General features: G+C 38.0%; 1 protein-coding gene across 5 annotated transcripts in view; it reads left to right on the forward strand.

The window, feature by feature from the left end:
• Positions 1 to 17,685, forward strand: part of WAC (WW domain containing adaptor with coiled-coil) — a 63,647-nt gene that overhangs the window by 38,003 nt on the left and 7,959 nt on the right. For all 5 annotated transcript variants that reach the window (XM_049798953.1, XM_049798952.1, XM_049798951.1 and 2 more), the window contains 4 exons: positions 2,427 to 2,672; positions 4,717 to 4,839; positions 5,884 to 6,032; positions 11,400 to 11,518. In XM_049798953.1, coding sequence (XP_049654910.1) covers positions 2,427 to 2,672; positions 4,717 to 4,839; positions 5,884 to 6,032; positions 11,400 to 11,518 — 637 coding nt within the window. The remainder of the gene's footprint in view (positions 1 to 2,426; positions 2,673 to 4,716; positions 4,840 to 5,883; positions 6,033 to 11,399; positions 11,519 to 17,685) is intronic.

Here is a 17,685-nt window from a genome sequence, read left to right on the forward strand (position 1 = left end):
TTCTTATGTGAATTAGTATAGTACTGAGTTGCTGCTTTGCTTAAAATAATTCAACTGTGAAGACAAACCTAACTACAATAAATATGTTTTGAAATTAGTGCTGGTAGTTGTTTAGTATTTTTTTTCCTGTTTTGTTTGTGTGTTTTTAAATTGGGGTGTTTTGTTGGGGTTGTTTTGTTTTGGGTGTTCTGGGGTTTTTTTGTAAGGTTCTCAAAACTGTAGGGTAGGAGACTTGCACATATAAGTACTAACATGCACCATTGTGCTTTTAATTCCCTTGCTTTTGTCTGCCAGTGTATCTCGTCTTTATGTGGACTATGACAGATCCAAGTTCAGTTTAAACTCCACATGTTTTTGTTTAGTGTGGTAAGAATCTTGTTTGCTTGATATGTCTTGACTTGCAGTTGTCTTAAGTTCACTTTGAACACCATAACTTAAGATTTTGTATGTAACACTATAACAAAGACTTTTATGAATGACTTACTGCTTTAAGGGGGGCTAATACCTAATCAGCTGTCCTAGTCGTATGTTACTGAAAACCATATAAAAATTTTGTCACTGCTTTTTTCTTTTTCTTCAGTCTTTGTAACACTTCTTGTTCCTTTGTAAGTTCTTCTTATGAAAGCTCCTGGCCAAATGAACAGGTCCATTTACAGGTACATTGAAAGCCAAACCCTTGTCCTGAGGAGCATGTGACTAGATAAGGCCACCTCTTTTTTAGGAGTTTGCTTGAAACATCAAAATATGTCTGTGTGCCCTGGCTGTTGCATCCTTGCAAGCTGTCAAATTTGGATTCTTCAGAATTTTTTTTTCTGGTTTAGAGTTCTCAGCTACTTGACTGGAAAAGGTTTTTTTGGAGTATTTGTGACCTGTTATGAACTATTTCTACTGTAACTGCATAGAAGCAGAAGTCCCCTTTCTCTTCACTGAGATTTCTAATCTCATTTGGTTTATGTATTGGTACTCTGGTCATTTTTTTTTTTTTTTTATTTTTTTAAGGGTTCTTCTCCAAATTAGTCTCAAAAGTTGCAATTAAGGCTGTCAGAAAACAAAAGCTTTTAGAAATTTTGTAACATTTTATTCTTACATAGTAAAACAAAACAAGATCTTTTCATTTTTCTTCTTTACTAAAAGTCAGCCTCTTCTTACATTGACCATCTCTCCAAAGAAAAAAACCAAACGCATCTTTAGAGTTAAAGAGTTTCCTAGCCAGTTGTTTTAGTTTTCATTTGGATTTTTGCCTGAAATATGGAATATCCAGGTGGACGTTCTTTGCCCGGTTTGAGGTGGGTTTAAAATCCAGGTCTTCAATATTATGGGCAAGCATCCTGTGTGAGGTCTTGGATTCAAATCCATCTTCCCACTTTTCATCCAGCCTGTTTGGTGCTGTAGAGCCATTAGTCTTGACCGAATTTGGGGGTGGAGATCTCTGATGGGTTTAATGGGGATGAGAGAAGGGAACACTAAAATTGAAATATAGTGATACAGGCTTCTTAAAGAAAGCATATTTGAAGTGACTGATGGTAAACGTATAGTAAGTGGAAATATTTTCAGTGGAGGAATTTCTCACAGTACTGGAATGGAGGAGAGACTTTCATGTTAACTGGAAGTCAAATTTAAAATTAATTAAATAACTCACATTAATTAGAACAAATTGCTGTACAGTATAATTGAATTTAAGTACCAAGCATTTCTGTGGATAATAAGTGTTGATAAAAGGATATAGGTCTTGATGCTTCAGGACAAGCTGACAAGTTTCAAATTAATTATGGGCAGATACATTATTAGATGTTTTTCCACTCTGCTGTGGGGATGTTAACAGATCTTGTTTTACATTTCTCGTACAGCTCATTATCCTGTGAATCCTGAGCAATGTAGCTGGATTGTGTATGATAGACGTGGTCTTTATTTTATAGCTTCTTGTAGTTGGGTCTCTGAATAAATGAAGCATGGCTTATACCCTCCCCTCAAATTTGTCATACTAGTGTATCTGTAAAGTCCACAGGCTGTAAGTTTCTTGCTCATAGTATATTTTCCAAAGAAAGATTGGAATCATGAGTAAAAACATAGAATATGAGTGTATGCACAGTAAAGGAAAAATCACTAAGGAATTTTTGACCCACGTTTGTCGTAAAAGCTAGGGGAAAAAAATTCCCATTTGTAGTACTTTCAGTCCAATATCTTGAAGTGGAAAAACTTTTTGTGTGTGTGTGTGTGTTCCTAATAAATACTAGGCTCAGTAGCGTAAATTACACTAGATATCAAGTATCTTCAGTTTTTATTATATTCATGTTTGGTTGTGTTTTTTTTTTCTTATTAAGATAGTTAAACATTTGATCTTCTGAATTTATTGTGAATATTGTGCTAGTGAGAAGTTGTCAGGTTATATTGGGAAAAATGAAAATTACTGTCTGTCTTCTGTTCAGAGTCTGCATCTGTGGACAAGTCTGTATCACATTCTTGCACAACTCCTTCTACATCTTCTGCTTCTGGACTGAATCCAACTTCTGCACCTGCTTCATCTGCTCCTACAGTTCCTGTCTCGCCTGTCCCACAATCACCAATTCCTCCGTTACTTCAGGACCCAAATCTCCTTCGACAGCTGCTGCCTGCTCTGCAGGCCACCTTGCAGCTTAATAATTCTAGCGTAGATATATCCAAAATCAATGAAGGTAAGGATTCTTTAAAGTTGATATAATCTCTTATTTACCCACATTAGTACATTATTGGATATTAAGCATTGTAGTAAATGCAAGCCTTATTTTAAATCAAGAGTGAATAAATGAATCCCTAGATAAAGTGGGGATTATTTTTGTTTGTTTGTTTTTTCTGTTAAAACTTTTTTAAATTAGCCAAGTAATGTTTAAGGTTGTTTAAGCTAATAAATTCTGATGTATGTGAGCAGTCTAATTGAGACCGGTGACTTAATCGCTGTATCAGCGTTCATCTGTTGCACAAAATTTAGTTAGAGCTTTTTGTTCTTTTGTTTTGTGTAATGTTCTTTGTTTTCTGTAGTTTGTGATGCAATTCTAATAATATGTGTTTGCAAATACTGAAACTCCTAGGGATTTTTAAATCTTGTTGCCTGTCAACTTTTTTCTTCAGTGGAACATGTTAGCTTCTCTGAGTAAAGATAGCATATCAGTAATTTTGCTAGCAAGTTAAATTTTGTGCATGTAATCGGTGTATCCCTTAGATTTTTTTGTCACATTGGCTAGTTTATTAGAAGAAAGTTTAGAACTAGCTATAGTGCCTTTTGCTGCAAGAACAAGTAGAGTTGATGCATTTTGAATGTAATTTTATCTAATGTGGTGTCTGCATGTGGCAGGTTACTGATGAAGAAAGTGGTGTGGATTTTTTGTTTGCTTGTTGGAACTTCTTGTGCACTGATCACCAATTTAAATAGGAAGCAAAACATTTACATGTAGTGCCTAGAGTTAATTAACTTTTTAAAAGTGCAAACCATGAAAGTCAAAGTAAAATTTTACTTAAAATATTACTGTTTGGTGTGTTAAGATAATTTATAAGGAAAAGCTGTCTTTCTTTTAATCAGCAAATATTATGGCTTCATTCAGTACTAATAGGTGAGTAGGTTATTGTTTTTTCCTGTGCAGGGAGAAGCTTTTTAAACTGTAGTGCACTAGATTGGACTAAAAAAGTAGGACTATCGTGGTTTGTGTTAAAAAATGAAAGGTTAGTCAAGACTCCAATTGTATTTCATTAGAAAGCTGCCAATTTAAGTTCCTAGTAATTTTCTCTTGCCATATCTGAGCAGCAGCTGTGTCTGTCTTGGAACAAGAGTGTTTAGTACTGTTCTGATGGCATGAGGGCCTGTCTGGCAGGTCCATGTGGGCAGAGTGACTTCACCTTGCACAGCAGGACTGCCCTTACTGTTCACATGATGCAGAGTTATTCTGTGTTTGTGCTGGTGAGTCAGTTTTTTCTGACTTGTGCATGGGTAGTGTATGTTCAGGAAGTATCCCACAGAGCCTGTACACCTTTTTGAAAGGATTAGTTCAGAAGCTGAGTCTCATCAGCTCATACTGTAAGATGTTCTTCTGGCGTAGTGCAGTTTTAAAACAGTTGGTTGAAAATGATACAATTCTTTACTGGAGGAGGAGGGGGTGGGACAGCTTAACCCAGAACAAAAAAGTTTGTGTTCTGTTTTTGTTCATGGTTTGGTTTTGTGTGTGTGGTTTTGTTTGTTTGTTTTTAAGAGGAAACACTGAGTGTCTAGATTTTTAACTTGAAAGATCCTTTCTTTTTCCTTAAGCAGGGAGTCTTCCCTCGCCATCTCTTTTAGTGAGTTAAAGTGATACTGCTTTTTTGCCTTTTTTTTTTTTAATTACTATAGTTTAAAAACCCCACACACATTCTGCTTACTACAACAACAAATTGAACAAATACTCTTTTTATGATTACAAGAATTATTATTGATCCATAAGGTCAAGCTGATGAGTTAAAGTTATTTTTTAAAAGAATTTTTTTAGTGTATGTCTCAAAGGTAAAACTACTAAATAAAGGACTTGGTTAGACATGCCAGGCATTCATGAATTGGATTCAAATAACTGAAAAATAGTTCCGGTGGCTCTTTGGTCTATTGTGGATATGGGAACAAAGTCAGAAAGAAAATGCGGCTTCAAATGTATTTAGGCAGTTTGAACAGTTTAAAGTGATGTTCTAGAATTGTCAGTAAAACAGAATGTTTGTTTTTAGTTCTAACAGCAGCTGTGACACAAGCCTCTCTGCAGTCTATACTCCATAAAATTCTTACTGCTGGACCATCTGCTTTCAATATCACTTCCCTAATTTCTCAAGCTGCACAACTGTCTACGCAAGGTATTCAGAGTCTTCTTTTCACTTATGTAAATTTGTTACGTTGCATTTTATGAAGGCTGATGTTGCATTTTATAAAGGCTGATACAATTGAAACTTGTAGAAGCTGTCTCTTGTTTTATCTTTGGCCGTCTGGTGTGGAGGATGTTGAATGACTTCTTTTTCCAAAGATAGGATAAGAAATTGTTACTTGAGGAGCAGGAAGCTGACAGGCAACTAAGTAAATGGGTTTCTCTGTTTTGCTTCTTGAGATTTTCTTTGTATGTTAACTAACTCTATATGAGTAATATGAAATGTGCAAGACCCTCTCAATTTATTCTGAACCTTAATTAGACATTATTTCATGTTCAATATAAACCACAACTCTTCCTTGGTCGAACACCCTTCTTGTAATACTGTGCAGCTGTTACTCTTGGGGGAGACATTAAATTCTTAGAAGAAAGTTTATTCTATCTGGTTGGGGGGGGGGTGTAGTCTTCTGTAAGTAGTAGCTTCCAGGAAAGATATTCCTTCATGTATCTTTAATACATTCTTATTTGTAACTTAATAAAGCTAGAAACTTAAACCAAAACAATAAATGCCGTCACGTTATTGAGTAGGTAAGCAGTATTATGCTAATGCTAATTTTTAAACTAATAAAAACATGGGCAGGGGACTGTTGGTAGATGCCTAGAATAGGTGAATAGTTTTCTAGATAAACTCTTCATGCATTCTTTTGGTTAAATTGAGTTGAGCACTCTAAAATAGGAATCGCAAATGAAACTAATTTAGTCTTTTAGTGTGTAAAAAGCATTGCATAATAGCTTCTTCTCTTTCCCCCTCCCCTCAAGTTTTTGAAGTGGAGGGTTTGAGGGGAATACAGTTCTTTAGTTAGGGTGGTTGTTGAACATTTGATTGTTCCAGTTGTTCACCCCTCCAGCTGTCTCAGGGTGAATATGTTTCTATATTATCTAATACAGCATATTCCAAAGTACCAAAAGAAAATCTAATTCACATTTAAGATAGGATATGGTTTTGTTAAAGACAATCTTTTTTTTTTTTTTACAGCTCAGCCATCTAATCAGTCTCCAATGTCTTTAACATCTGATGCCTCATCACCAAGATCGTATGTATCGCCAAGAATAAGCACGCCTCAGACTAACACCGTTCCGCTTAAACCTTTGATGACTACGCCACCAGTATCATCGCAGCAGAAGGTAAGCTCCTCTTGATTTATGCCATGTTGTAGTAAGAAACCATGATAGGTAATATTAAGTATTGCTGCTATTTATCTGTATGCTAGCAGTTACATACAGGGTGATAAAATACGTATGTTATCTTTCCCAATAGAAACAGAACCAACTGGTAGCAACTACTTGGCTATGTTTTTGCAGTACACCTCTAGCATGGAATTCTAGTACGCTTTTCTGTTCTTGAAGAAAATCTTGTGTTTACTTCAGATGCTGTCTGGAGATATTACCAAGAGATCAGTATTTTCACATTTAAATGGAAACAGAAGCTCACTCCAAAGGCAACAGCTGATACAGTTCTCTAGACTTTAGCCAATTTTTAGAATGGGAGAGAAATTCTTGGGGAAGTTGACTTGATGTAGTCTGAAATTTGGTTTAGAAATGTTCTAGGTGTTTACAGGGTCAATAACGTTATGTCCCTTTCCCTTCTGCCCCCTCACCCCCATTCATTCAGAATTCCTTAATTGATCAGTGACTAGGAAGCATTAATTGAAGCTACTAAATAAGGTCCTAAGGTTCTTCCTAAGGATGAAGTATAAAACATAAAGTTGTCTACTTTTTTTTGGTGCAGTCCCTCTAGTGGGTCACTCTTCAGAGGAAAGATGCAATCTAAACTCAGTATTGATTGTCCTACAAGTGGCAATGCTGAGGAATAAATTTGGTTGAAGTTGAGATTATTTATTTATGTATGTATGTATCTATTTATTTATTTTCTCTGTCCAGCAGATCAGAGACTCTGTTTTGCTGTGTACAGGTGGGGAAAGCAAATGTAATTAGAGGCACTCAAGATGAACTTCCCCTTAAAGGTTTTTCTTTTTCCTTGTTTAAAGATTTGTGTTTCATATTATTGAGCAAGGGTGGGAAGAGATACTGGGCTAAAGGACCTATTATGAAGGAGGATTTTGTTATTAAAGGGGACTGAAGGCAGAACTATTGATTTGCACTGTCTGGTGGAAAGTAACCTTTTACATTAAGGAGTTTCTTAGCGATAGGTAGAGCTGCAGGGCATAACATTCTTGTGACTTTTAGGCAAGTTTAAAAAAATGAAACAGAAGTTTAGCAGTTTACAGTGTTGTTCCGGCTGTGAAAAATGGAAGTCGGTTGAGGAGGATTTGGACCTCTCCTAGAGGTTTCCTGTCTTCATGCAATGGGAGCTTGTCCTGTCTCTTCATTTTACGGATCTTTCTTTCAAGATTGAGACCCTCAGATTTTAACCCAGTCCATCAGTATGTTGCTCAGTAGTATCTTATGTAGTATCTTATCAGCGTAAGCAGCATGACTCTCGACTTTGGAGTGAAACCAGTCTTGTTTGACGCTCCCCTGCCCTGCCTGCCCCAAATCCCTGTTCTCCAACACCCTTCATGCTCACCCCACCCCCTGCTTAGCTGAGGCATTTTTCAATTTTCTGCTTGGAAGAGAACCTCTTATGTCTTGAAGGCCTTCAAGGAATACTTTTATCTTCAGGAGGACAGATTGCATTCCTCATTCTAGTCTAAATGCCTCATTTTCTTACATTTGAATTTTCTCATGGGTACAAAGAAAACCAAGTGATTCTTCCTGTTTGTTGTGATTGACAATGGTACAGTCAATTGTGAAAGCTTCATGTTTGTACTAATCTTGCTTGTTGTCTTTGTTTCTGCTCTTGGAGTGCATCCTCAATCTATGTGGTCACATCCCATAGCTAGGTGACAAGTAATGAAATTATCAAATAGCAGACGTAGGAAGGGAGATGTCTGGCCCTTTCAAATCTTGGGATATGAAAAAGAATCTTCTGAAGTTGTTTAGTGTCAGTAACTGGAAGTTGATCTGTTCTGGTCTCTACAACCCAGAGATCTGGATCTACTTTGTTTATAAAGTTCTGATTATCAGCTACATTATAAACATGGCAAAAGTTTTATCCTTTGGGATCTTAATCTACAGTGTTTTCTGAAATAAAACCTGAAGGAAGGGCAGCTCAGCAGGTTTCCCCCCCTCCAAGACATTTAGCCTTGTTTTATAAACTTAGCTTCTTTAGTATTTATCATCCTGTTACAGATGTTTCCCTAGAACTGTGCAGACAAACTTGAACTCACTGCCTTTCGCCAAGTATGAAGGCCAGCATGATACCTATGAAGTAGGTGGTGTGGTAGTAAACTATGCCTTAAGAGAAAGTGAAGGCAAGTCAAGTGTTCTAAGTAGGGCCACCTGTCTTGGTAGACCAACTGTATAATTGAATGATTTTGGACACCCAAGCTTTCCCTCAGGTTTTCAGTAGAAGCAAAAAAAACTTCAAGGCTAAATACAGGTTTGAGAAGAGTTGATCTGAGTTCAGTGTAACTGTAGCAAGGCTGCCATTCTGCAAAAAAACTGTTATTCTATGCTTTGTCTGATCGGAGAATCTCCATTTATATGCAGGGCTGTGTGATTGCCTATAGTTAGTGACTTGGCATGCAGGATTTCACCTCTGGTTATCTTCCAAGTAGGATATTGTGTGTTTTATTGATACATATATAGAAGTTCTGCTGAAAGTGGTGACATCTATATTTTGATGAGCATACTGTGACACATTTTGAAATTACTATGTTTTAATCCATCTTTCCTTAAGATTGCACCACAGTGAGGTGAGATTGCACATCTGGTATATTTTTGAAGCACATATAATGTGGTTGCAATCAAAGTGTTAAGTGTAGTAAATTTCTGAGTTACTCATTCTAAGCTATAATGTCTTTGGCTTTGGAATGCTATCAATCCTGATGGACTGTTGTGCATTATTACATACGTTGGCAAGTTTTTACTCTCATCCCTCTGTAAGAAAGTTACAACTCTTACTATGCTGAGGTGTCATAACAATAAAAGCTTTCTATTTTCTAGGTACCTCAAGTAGCTTCGCAGATCAGCTAAACAGAGTTAGCAGTAATGATTGACAGCAGGATCTTTTCTTGGTTTTTGTGTTTGTCAAATCTGGTGCTAACAACAGAGCTGTTGAAATATTAACCTGAATTGTTTGTGTGTTTAGTCCCAGAAGTAACAAATTCTGGTTCAGCAGGGGATACTTTTCCAGTTCAGTAGGGAAAGAACTTTCTTAACCGTTCTTGTATTCATGTAATTCAGTTCCATAAGATGGGACTGAGATGAGAACTTAGGTGTTGATAGCTCCAGTGTGAGCATGTCTGTTTTAGTAGTACTCCTTTGGATATATATGTCAGTCAGGTTAGCTTATCCAGTTCTAAGAGTTTAAAGTAAATTATGCATAATCAAGATGTGGTGCTGTGTCAGGACACACTTGCTTTCAGAGTACAAGCTCATGGGCTTAGGGTGCTGCTGTGCAGCAGGCATAGACAAAGCTGAACTAGAACCATGCAAGCAGAGCCCGGTGCCAGATGCACAGATACTTGGGCTGGCTCTGCGAACAGTGTAGTACCATTTGCACTGTAGGGCCTGTTACTTAAGACTACATGAACATGTCTATACCGTTTATAAACGCAAGCTGGTATGTCTGCTTGGAAGTGTGCTGTATGTGCATGGCAGGTCAGGTGTTGCAGGCTTGAGGATCCTAGGCATCACATTTTGCTATTTATCTGTGCCAGTGTAGTATGGTTAGAAACTGTTCTGAATTTCTACAAAATAACTGTGTAAAGCATGTTACACAGACGTGTCAAGCTCAGCAAGAATGTTGCTTATAGAATACTGTTGTGGGTTTTTTTAGCTCTTATTATTTTTCTGTCCCTGGTACACTTACTTAGAGTCTTTGAAACACTTTGAAAAGAGTGAATAGTTAAGAGATTTTGTGGGTCATTTATCTCACAAATCTCAGTTTTTCTCTACAATCCATTTTTGTTTTTACTTTTGCCAGCCAAGGAGTTGGTTAGTTTTCCAGTTTGGATCTGCAAGGTGATTATATTATCTGATGGACTTCCCTTTTGAAATTGTTCCTTCTGTTTGAACAGCCTCAATAGTTATGCCTGTTCACAGGGTGAGCAAAGTTCAGGCCTTAATCACAATGTTCTTTATGTCATACATTTCATAAAGATACTCAGGTGTTCTTTTTTCATAAATCAATTTATGAACTACTACTATTTCACCCCCCCTCAACTGTGTAATTCTGTTGATTTCAGCACACTGAGTGATCTTAAAATGATCTTGCTTTATCTTTCCAGAACCATGACCTTTTCATGTGCTATTCAGACTTTTTTTGGCTTTTGATGATAGTTTTAAAAGGCGGCTTTTCCTCTTAGACATATAAGTAGGTTTGAGATTACATTAAGATTTCCTGTATACTTAAATAAATGAAGTTAGGTCTTGAATTTACTTTGGCAGATACTGTCTGACTTGCTGTCTGTGGTTTGTTTCACAGAAGTCTGTTTCTGAAACTGAGAGAATTTCTGGAGGTTCAGATGACCACTAGTTAGTAATCTATACCAGCTTGATGTCAGAAAATGCCAGACAGGCTGCCTGATTTATGTTTTTTGTCTTTTTGGATCCCTAAACCTATTTTTCTTCCCTCCCTCTTTCTTAAAATTGTTAGCTTCATTTTCCAGACTGGGGGATAAATCTTGGAGCTGCTTCCTCTCTTGTACATGCTTTAAAATGGGCAGAGGTATGCAGAGTGTGAGGAAAAAAAAAGTATCTTGAACTTCATTTACTGTAACTTAGACCCTATTATATTCCCAAACTTTCATCCTGTTGTAGTTCAGTCATTCACAGAAAAAAAGACCGCATCTCACTGCTGGTGTCTTAATATCTTAAATGTGAATGTGTACTACAAAGAAAAAGCAAAAAACTACTGGTGACTCTTTTTTTGTTATTAATTTGTTTACAACTGACAAAAGAGTTAAAAAGGGGGAATAACAGACTGACAAATATGCTTTAGATTTTTTCCATTTCTGATAGAGAAGTTATAATACGGTTATGTCCTAATTCTGCTCTTGACACTGTGTAATGTATTTTCAAGGAGGGAACTTTTAACTTCTTAAGTGAAAATTTTTATTTGGGGAATGAACAATTCTTCCAAGGTTGAAAATTAACTTGGTGCTCACATGGAAGATAGAGTCCAAATTGAAATTGGGTTGCACTATTTTACCTAATAAAGCTGCATTATTTTGACAAGTCAGATGGATCTAAATTTGTTTCTGTTATGTCTATTAAGTGCTCTTTTTATTTTAGTAAAAAAAGCTATCACAGCTGTGGAACTAGAGAAGATTTAAAAAAAAAAAACCCACCTTGTGAAGAATATAAAAATTCTGTCAACAGAAGACCTTGTATCAAAAAACCCCACTGGTCTTGTAATTTCCATGTTTTCTTCTTACACTTGATATTTACTGTAGAGGAAATCTAATGAAGTTTTGAACTTTCCAGGTTGCTACTCCAGGTGTTAAACAAGGACCAGCTTCACAGGCAGCACCTCAGCAGCCAGTAATAGCTGACAAGCAGGCAGGACATGAACCTGCCTCTCCACGAAGTCTTCAGCGCTCAAGGTATATTGAAATACTTCTCTGTGCTGTCCTCTGGTTTTGCTCTGGATCCAATATATGTTGTATATGTTGCAATTTGTGGATTCTTCTTTGGCTTATTTATTGAATATATGATTTAACTGCTGATACTGAGAGGATGCAGCTAAATATCTTTGTTACGGAGGATCTACCACATTAGCTCTATTTTAGGACCACCGCTAGAATTCCATTCACAGAAGCAAAACAGAATTCGTATTTCTGCCCTGTCACTCTGAAGTTAATTTTACAAGTGATTCCTTGTATTGTGATTTCTGAGTCTGGAGCTTTTGTTTCTCTCTGTGCAGTTGTGAGATTAAATGCTTTAACTCTGTGATTTGCTTAGTGTTAGATGCTTGTGGTGTCTTGCTGTAGGGTAATTTGATTTTTGAATTAGTAAGAACTTTTGTCTATCAGGCGATTTTGCTGCTTTAATGAAAAACATAAAAAAATGAAGTTATGCTTTTCCTTGGCCAGACTTTTTTGTCAACATCGCAGCCTATTCAGATGTTGCATGATAGGAACATTTAGCCTTGGATTTACAAGGTGTGTTTAGGATCTGTATCTCATCTGAAATTTGTCTTCTGGGAACATGGGCTTTTCGTTGTGTAGGATGCTGTGCACTTTGTCATATTGGTTCCAGGGGCTGTAACTAAAGATTTGTCGTAAGATCCTTCTGTGATGTCATGGTCTAGAACTGTGACAGGAGGAGATGGCAGGTTGACTTTTTAAAAAGTGCATCATCGCAATGGATTCCTGTAAATCTACAAGGTGTTGTACTACTTAAAAGGTAGATTTTTAGAGTGGTTGAATATGGTGGTATGATATAAAAAACAAACAAACAAACAAAAAAAAACAAACAACAAAACCCCAACACTCTTTCCTTGTCAGCATACCTGAAGCTACGTGGTGGTGCTTTCCAGATGGTAAATTAATGAGATCCTTTTATCTGCCCTTCTGGGACTACTAATAAAGGGGACCTTTGATTATATGTCATCAATGTACTAACATTATTAGATTTTCAAATCTGTGCTGGGTTTTGCTGTTTTTGTGGGGAGAAGGGGATTGTTTTGTGTTTAGGTTTTTTTGAGCAGTGGATTTTTTGTTTGTTTCCTTGGTAGTCCTGTCCCAGTGACTGTCTTTACTGGAGACACTGCAATATTGATCAGTTTGAGCGTACAAACAGAAGCAAGTCAGAAGTTTTTGAGCCTTTAATGTTGGCTGTCTTACAGACACTTGATTCTAATCTTTGGCAGATGTCTAACCTACAACTAATTTTTCTCTATGGGTAGAATAAAGATGTAGTATACCAGCTCCAGTCTCTAGTAATTATGGATGGTGCCGTTTAAATCTTTCTGAATTACAGTACCAAAAATAAAATTATACTTGGCAACAGCTAAGCCTTTTTTAATAAGGGGACTAGACCTTTTTACAAGGAGTGGTGAGGTTTTGGGGAACAGCTCTCAAGTCACAGACCCTTTTGTCCTTTGCTGATCACCCTTTCCCCATAGGAAATCTTGCTAAGGAAGATAGTCTTATTCTTGGAAACATTCACCATGGCCTGGAGTCTGCATGAAGTGATTCTGCTGGGCATTTGACCTGCTAATCCATACCCCACCCTCCCTTTGGGTTACAGGACTTCCTATTCTGGCATAACCCTTACCTACATCGAGTTCCCTTTAGGGATCTACTGGTCCTCTGCAAACCATTGCTCTGCTTGGCATCAGCATTTTGCTGGAGAAGGGAAGCTGAGTTTATCCTAGCAACTGTACCGCTGAAGCAGAGGAGTCATGCAGAGTACATGTCCTGTATTTGAGGAGGCTGCGGCGCAGAAGGCACTGCACAAGTACAGGAGAATGTGCAGGCTAGTATCAAAGATACTGTGACAATATTAGTATTATTTAGTATCCTGTATCTCTCAAATTGTTACATGTTTGTGACTATGGTATATTGTGCATCATGAGTTCTTGTGTTTCTGTGTCTCATTTGCAAAAAATGGAAGATTAAGGAACAGGTAATTTGGGAAAATCCTGGTATTTTCCTCAGTGCAGTGGAGTTTAATGAAAATGGACCAGCTCAGATGTAGATTTAGTCATCTGCAAAAGGTTTCCTGTGTCTAGGCAGTATTTCTGAATTGATATAGAACAGATTATTCCTTTGTAGTAGGTAAAAGCAGTCACTTGGATTGGTAACTGCTCTTGGGGCTAACTCCCTTTACTTTTTTAATAGGAATGAACGACAGCTTAGCAACCTGAACTGGACAGGTGGTCCAAAAAGAGGCTCTATGAATTAAGGTTGCATTTTTCTACAGCTTAAACACAGATTCATTGTGCAGATTCACACAGATTCATTGTTAATCACAACTACATTTCCTTTGCTTTTACTATTATTAAAAGTTTTAAGTGAATGGAGCTGAAATTATTTTTAACTCGTTTGGGAGGAAGCACTAAGAAATATGTGAATAGCTATTGATAACTTTAAAGCTGTGAACATTTCAGTCATGTAAGTTAGGAAATTAATGCAAAGTAGGCATACAGTGAGTCTTTTGTTAAGAGATGATTCCAAAGACATGCCATGAATTATGGCTGCTTTAAAAATGGAACTAAATGAGTGCTTCTATAATTAATAGTTTCATCAGGTTGCCAGTTTCTCTTTATTTCCAGAAAAGACTTGGAATATTTTTCCTTTACCTTAGAAAATGCAAAACTGCTGGAGGAGGAGGTGTTTCCTCCCATTTTTCGTAGGTTGTAAGATTCTGTAGTTTGTAGTAGTGTATTTCAGAAACATCCTGTTCTCATACTCTTGTATAGATGTTTTTGCCTCTTCGGAAGCATTCCATTATCTGTGACAAAGTCGGTCTTTAACTCATCCAGCAGTTAAGGCAGGTATATTTGGCTTTATCGAAGCATTTAAAAATACAGCACTGGAACTGTGTGTCATTGCTGCATTTGTAGCTCCCCCTGCTGCTAACATAGCAGTGCTGGGATATTTAGTGACTATGTTTTATTCATAATTAAGATACAACTTTCTTTTTGAGAAACCCACGGATTTTATTTATTTTCCTGAAATGTTTCTGATGGGTTAGAGTGATTTTTACTGATGAAATAGGAGTCAGAGAAGCCATGTTGATAAATGGAAAGGAGGCAAGTCGTAGAGGAACTTTGATCCTATAGAACTAAGGAGTACGTAAGCATTGAAGGTGATGCCTCAATTCTACTTAGTTAATAAATGTAGCCTTTCTCTGCACCATCAGTCTGCTGATGCTGTATGAATACTTAGAAACATAGAATAATTTAGGTTGAAAGGGACTTTTAGCTGTGATTAGTCCAAGACCTAGCTCAATGTATGACCAGCAATTTTGAATTGCTAGGGACTTTGTTTAGGTGATTTTTTTAATATCTCTGAGCGTCTTCTAATGTTTGACTACCCTTATGGTGAAATGTTTTTTCCTTATGTCTAATTAGAATTTCCCTTGTTGCAACTTGTGTCTCTGCCTCTTGTCCTATCACTGTGCACCTCTGAAAAGAGTCTGGCTGTCTGCTCTCCCCATAGGTAGTTCAAAACAGTAAGAAGATCCTTCAGTCTCCTTCCCTCAGCCTTCTCTTTTCCAGACTGAATAAACTTTTAGCTTCTCCTGATACGGCATGTGCTTTGGCCCCCTAGTCATCTGTGTGGTCCTCTGCCAGATTCCTTTGGTGTGGCAGTTTAATTCTTGTCCAGTTTTGGGCTCCCTGTTGCACAGTGCTCCAGGTACTACGGTTTCATAATCTCTGAAGAGAGGGGAAGAATTGCTTTCTTCAACCATGTTCTTGCTAATACAGCCCAGTGTGTGCTTGGCCTGCTTTGCCACAGGGCTACACTGCTGGCTTACCAGGATCCTCAGGACCTTTTCTGCTTTCTACCCACCCAGCCTGTGCTGTCCCGTGGGATTGTTCCAGTATTGTTGCCCAGGGTTATTCCACCCCAGGTGCAGGACTTTGCATTTGTCTTTTTCGGACTTGGTTCCTGTCTGCCCATTCAGGTCCTTCTGAATAACAGCCTGCCCTCCAGCATATTAATTGCTCCCACAATGACAAGGAGGTGTCATGTGCAAACTCACTGAAGGTGCACTGTGTGCCACCATCTAGGTTTTTAATAAAAACATTAAACAGTATTGGCCTCAGTGTTAATCAGTGAAGGACAGCACTAGTCACTGGCTTTCGATTGGTCTTTGTACTCCTGACTGCAGCCTTTGAGCCCAGCAGTTCATTCATTTTTCCACCTATCTTACACATGAAATGTCACTGCTTTCCCCTTATCCTCTGAGCCAGTCATATCATCATAGAAGAGTGAGGTTGGTCAGGCACAATTTGTTCTTGGTAAAAATATGCTGGCTCTTTTTTTTGGCCTTTTAGTCTTCATGTAGCTGGAACCCCTTGCAGGAGACTTGCTCCATAACTTTCCCAGAGACTAAGGTCAACTGGCCTGTAGTTCCCCAGATTTTTGTCCTTGTGCTTCTTGAAGATGGCTTTAACGTTTGCTTTTTTCCCCCCATCATCAGATGATGCAGCATCTGAGTTATACTGGCCAGCTCCCTGATTACCCTTGGATGCATACCATCTGGTTGCATGGACATATGTCCAGCTGGCTTAACTGCTCCTTAACTTCTTCCTCTGCTGTAGGTAATACTTTATTCTCACTGATTCTGCTGATGTGCTTGGGATGTGGGAGGCCTGAGGGCAGACCACACCCATAAAAAAGCCAGGCAAAAAAAGTGGCTGACTATCCTGGCCTTTTTCATGTCCTTTGTCTCTAGGTCCCCTTGCTTTGTAGATCTCTTCCTTAACCTTTCATTTGCTCCTGATGTACAGCTCTTGTTGCCCTTCATGTTCTTTGCTAGTTTCAACTCCAGCTTCAAAATCTAAATGCCATTTTTTTCTATCAACTGAACATTTCTACAGTTAAGCGTTTGCACTTGTAAGTGGTTTTGAAGTAGTTGAGCCAATAACTGAAGAGAACACAGAGCACAAAACCCAAAGAATAGTTTCCCCCCCAGTTACATCATCTATTCCCTTTTGCAACTTCTGCTGCCTGAAATCAAGGGAAATTTATGTATGCAACACTAACAAAGCTGCCTGCCAAAATCCTTCTGCATTTTTTTTTTTTTTTTTTTTAATTCTAAGCTTTTAAACAAGTTTTGTGGCTACTGAAAGGAATGAGGTTAAAGTCTGCTGCAGAGCGGTGTGCTGTACCTAAGTTGTTGGCTGTTTGTTTGGAAACCTGCTGTAATTCTTTGCAAGTGTGTGATTAGGATAAATGGCTGGACATTGGACTGTAAAGATAGTTGCATTATGCTAGGATGTTTTCAGCCCTCAAGGGTGTAGGTTAGGTGATGAATTAAGATTCCTCTCAATTTGTTTTTTCTTCATATTACTTTATATCACTTGCAGGCAAGTAGTAATAAAGTTTTAAGAAATAGACCTATATTATGTGCTGCCAGTGGGAGAGTGATTGTAAACATAATTTTATGAGTAACAGCTAAGTACTTACACGTTTAGTACTACTATTTCTCAGTATATGTAGTACCAAAAAACATTGTAACTGTGAGGTACCATTACTGTTATGGTGCTAGTGATGTTCTTTTGTCCTGCTCAAGATTACTACATCCTCTGTCTTCTGTGACAGGGGTGGAAAGGACAGAGCAGACTTTTCATCCTGACCTGTCCTTGTTCTTTTTTGCATGGATAACTAGTGCTGCTCCCACCTCTTCTTAGCAAAACAGAAGAACAGAGTCCCTCTCTGGCAGCAGGGGGGGAGGGGGGAGTGATTGAATGAATGCTGGAAAGGGAAGAGTGTAGAGGCCTTGTTTTTGCAAGGGATGGGCGAGTAGAAAAGGGCATGTGCTGAAATGTCAGCTTCTAAGCTTCCCCACCATGGGTTATATACCCCTCCCAGCACAAGTTCTGGTTTCCTAGAAGATCAGATTCCCTGGACAGCAGTGCTTGCAAGGAGGATACAAACCCCCACATTCTGATCTTTTGTTTGATAATGGTGATATACCAAATAGCAGTTTGGATGCTGGTGAAAGTCACAGTGGAGTTGTCTATTGCTGATAGTACAGGAGTTGGAGAACAGCGATGAACTCTTACACATAGCAGAACCGTGTGGCTACAGCT

The sequence above is a fragment of the Accipiter gentilis genome, chromosome 4, assembly GCF_929443795.1.
Source record: "Accipiter gentilis chromosome 4, bAccGen1.1, whole genome shotgun sequence".
Classification (NCBI taxonomy): domain Eukaryota; kingdom Metazoa; phylum Chordata; class Aves; order Accipitriformes; family Accipitridae; genus Astur; species Astur gentilis.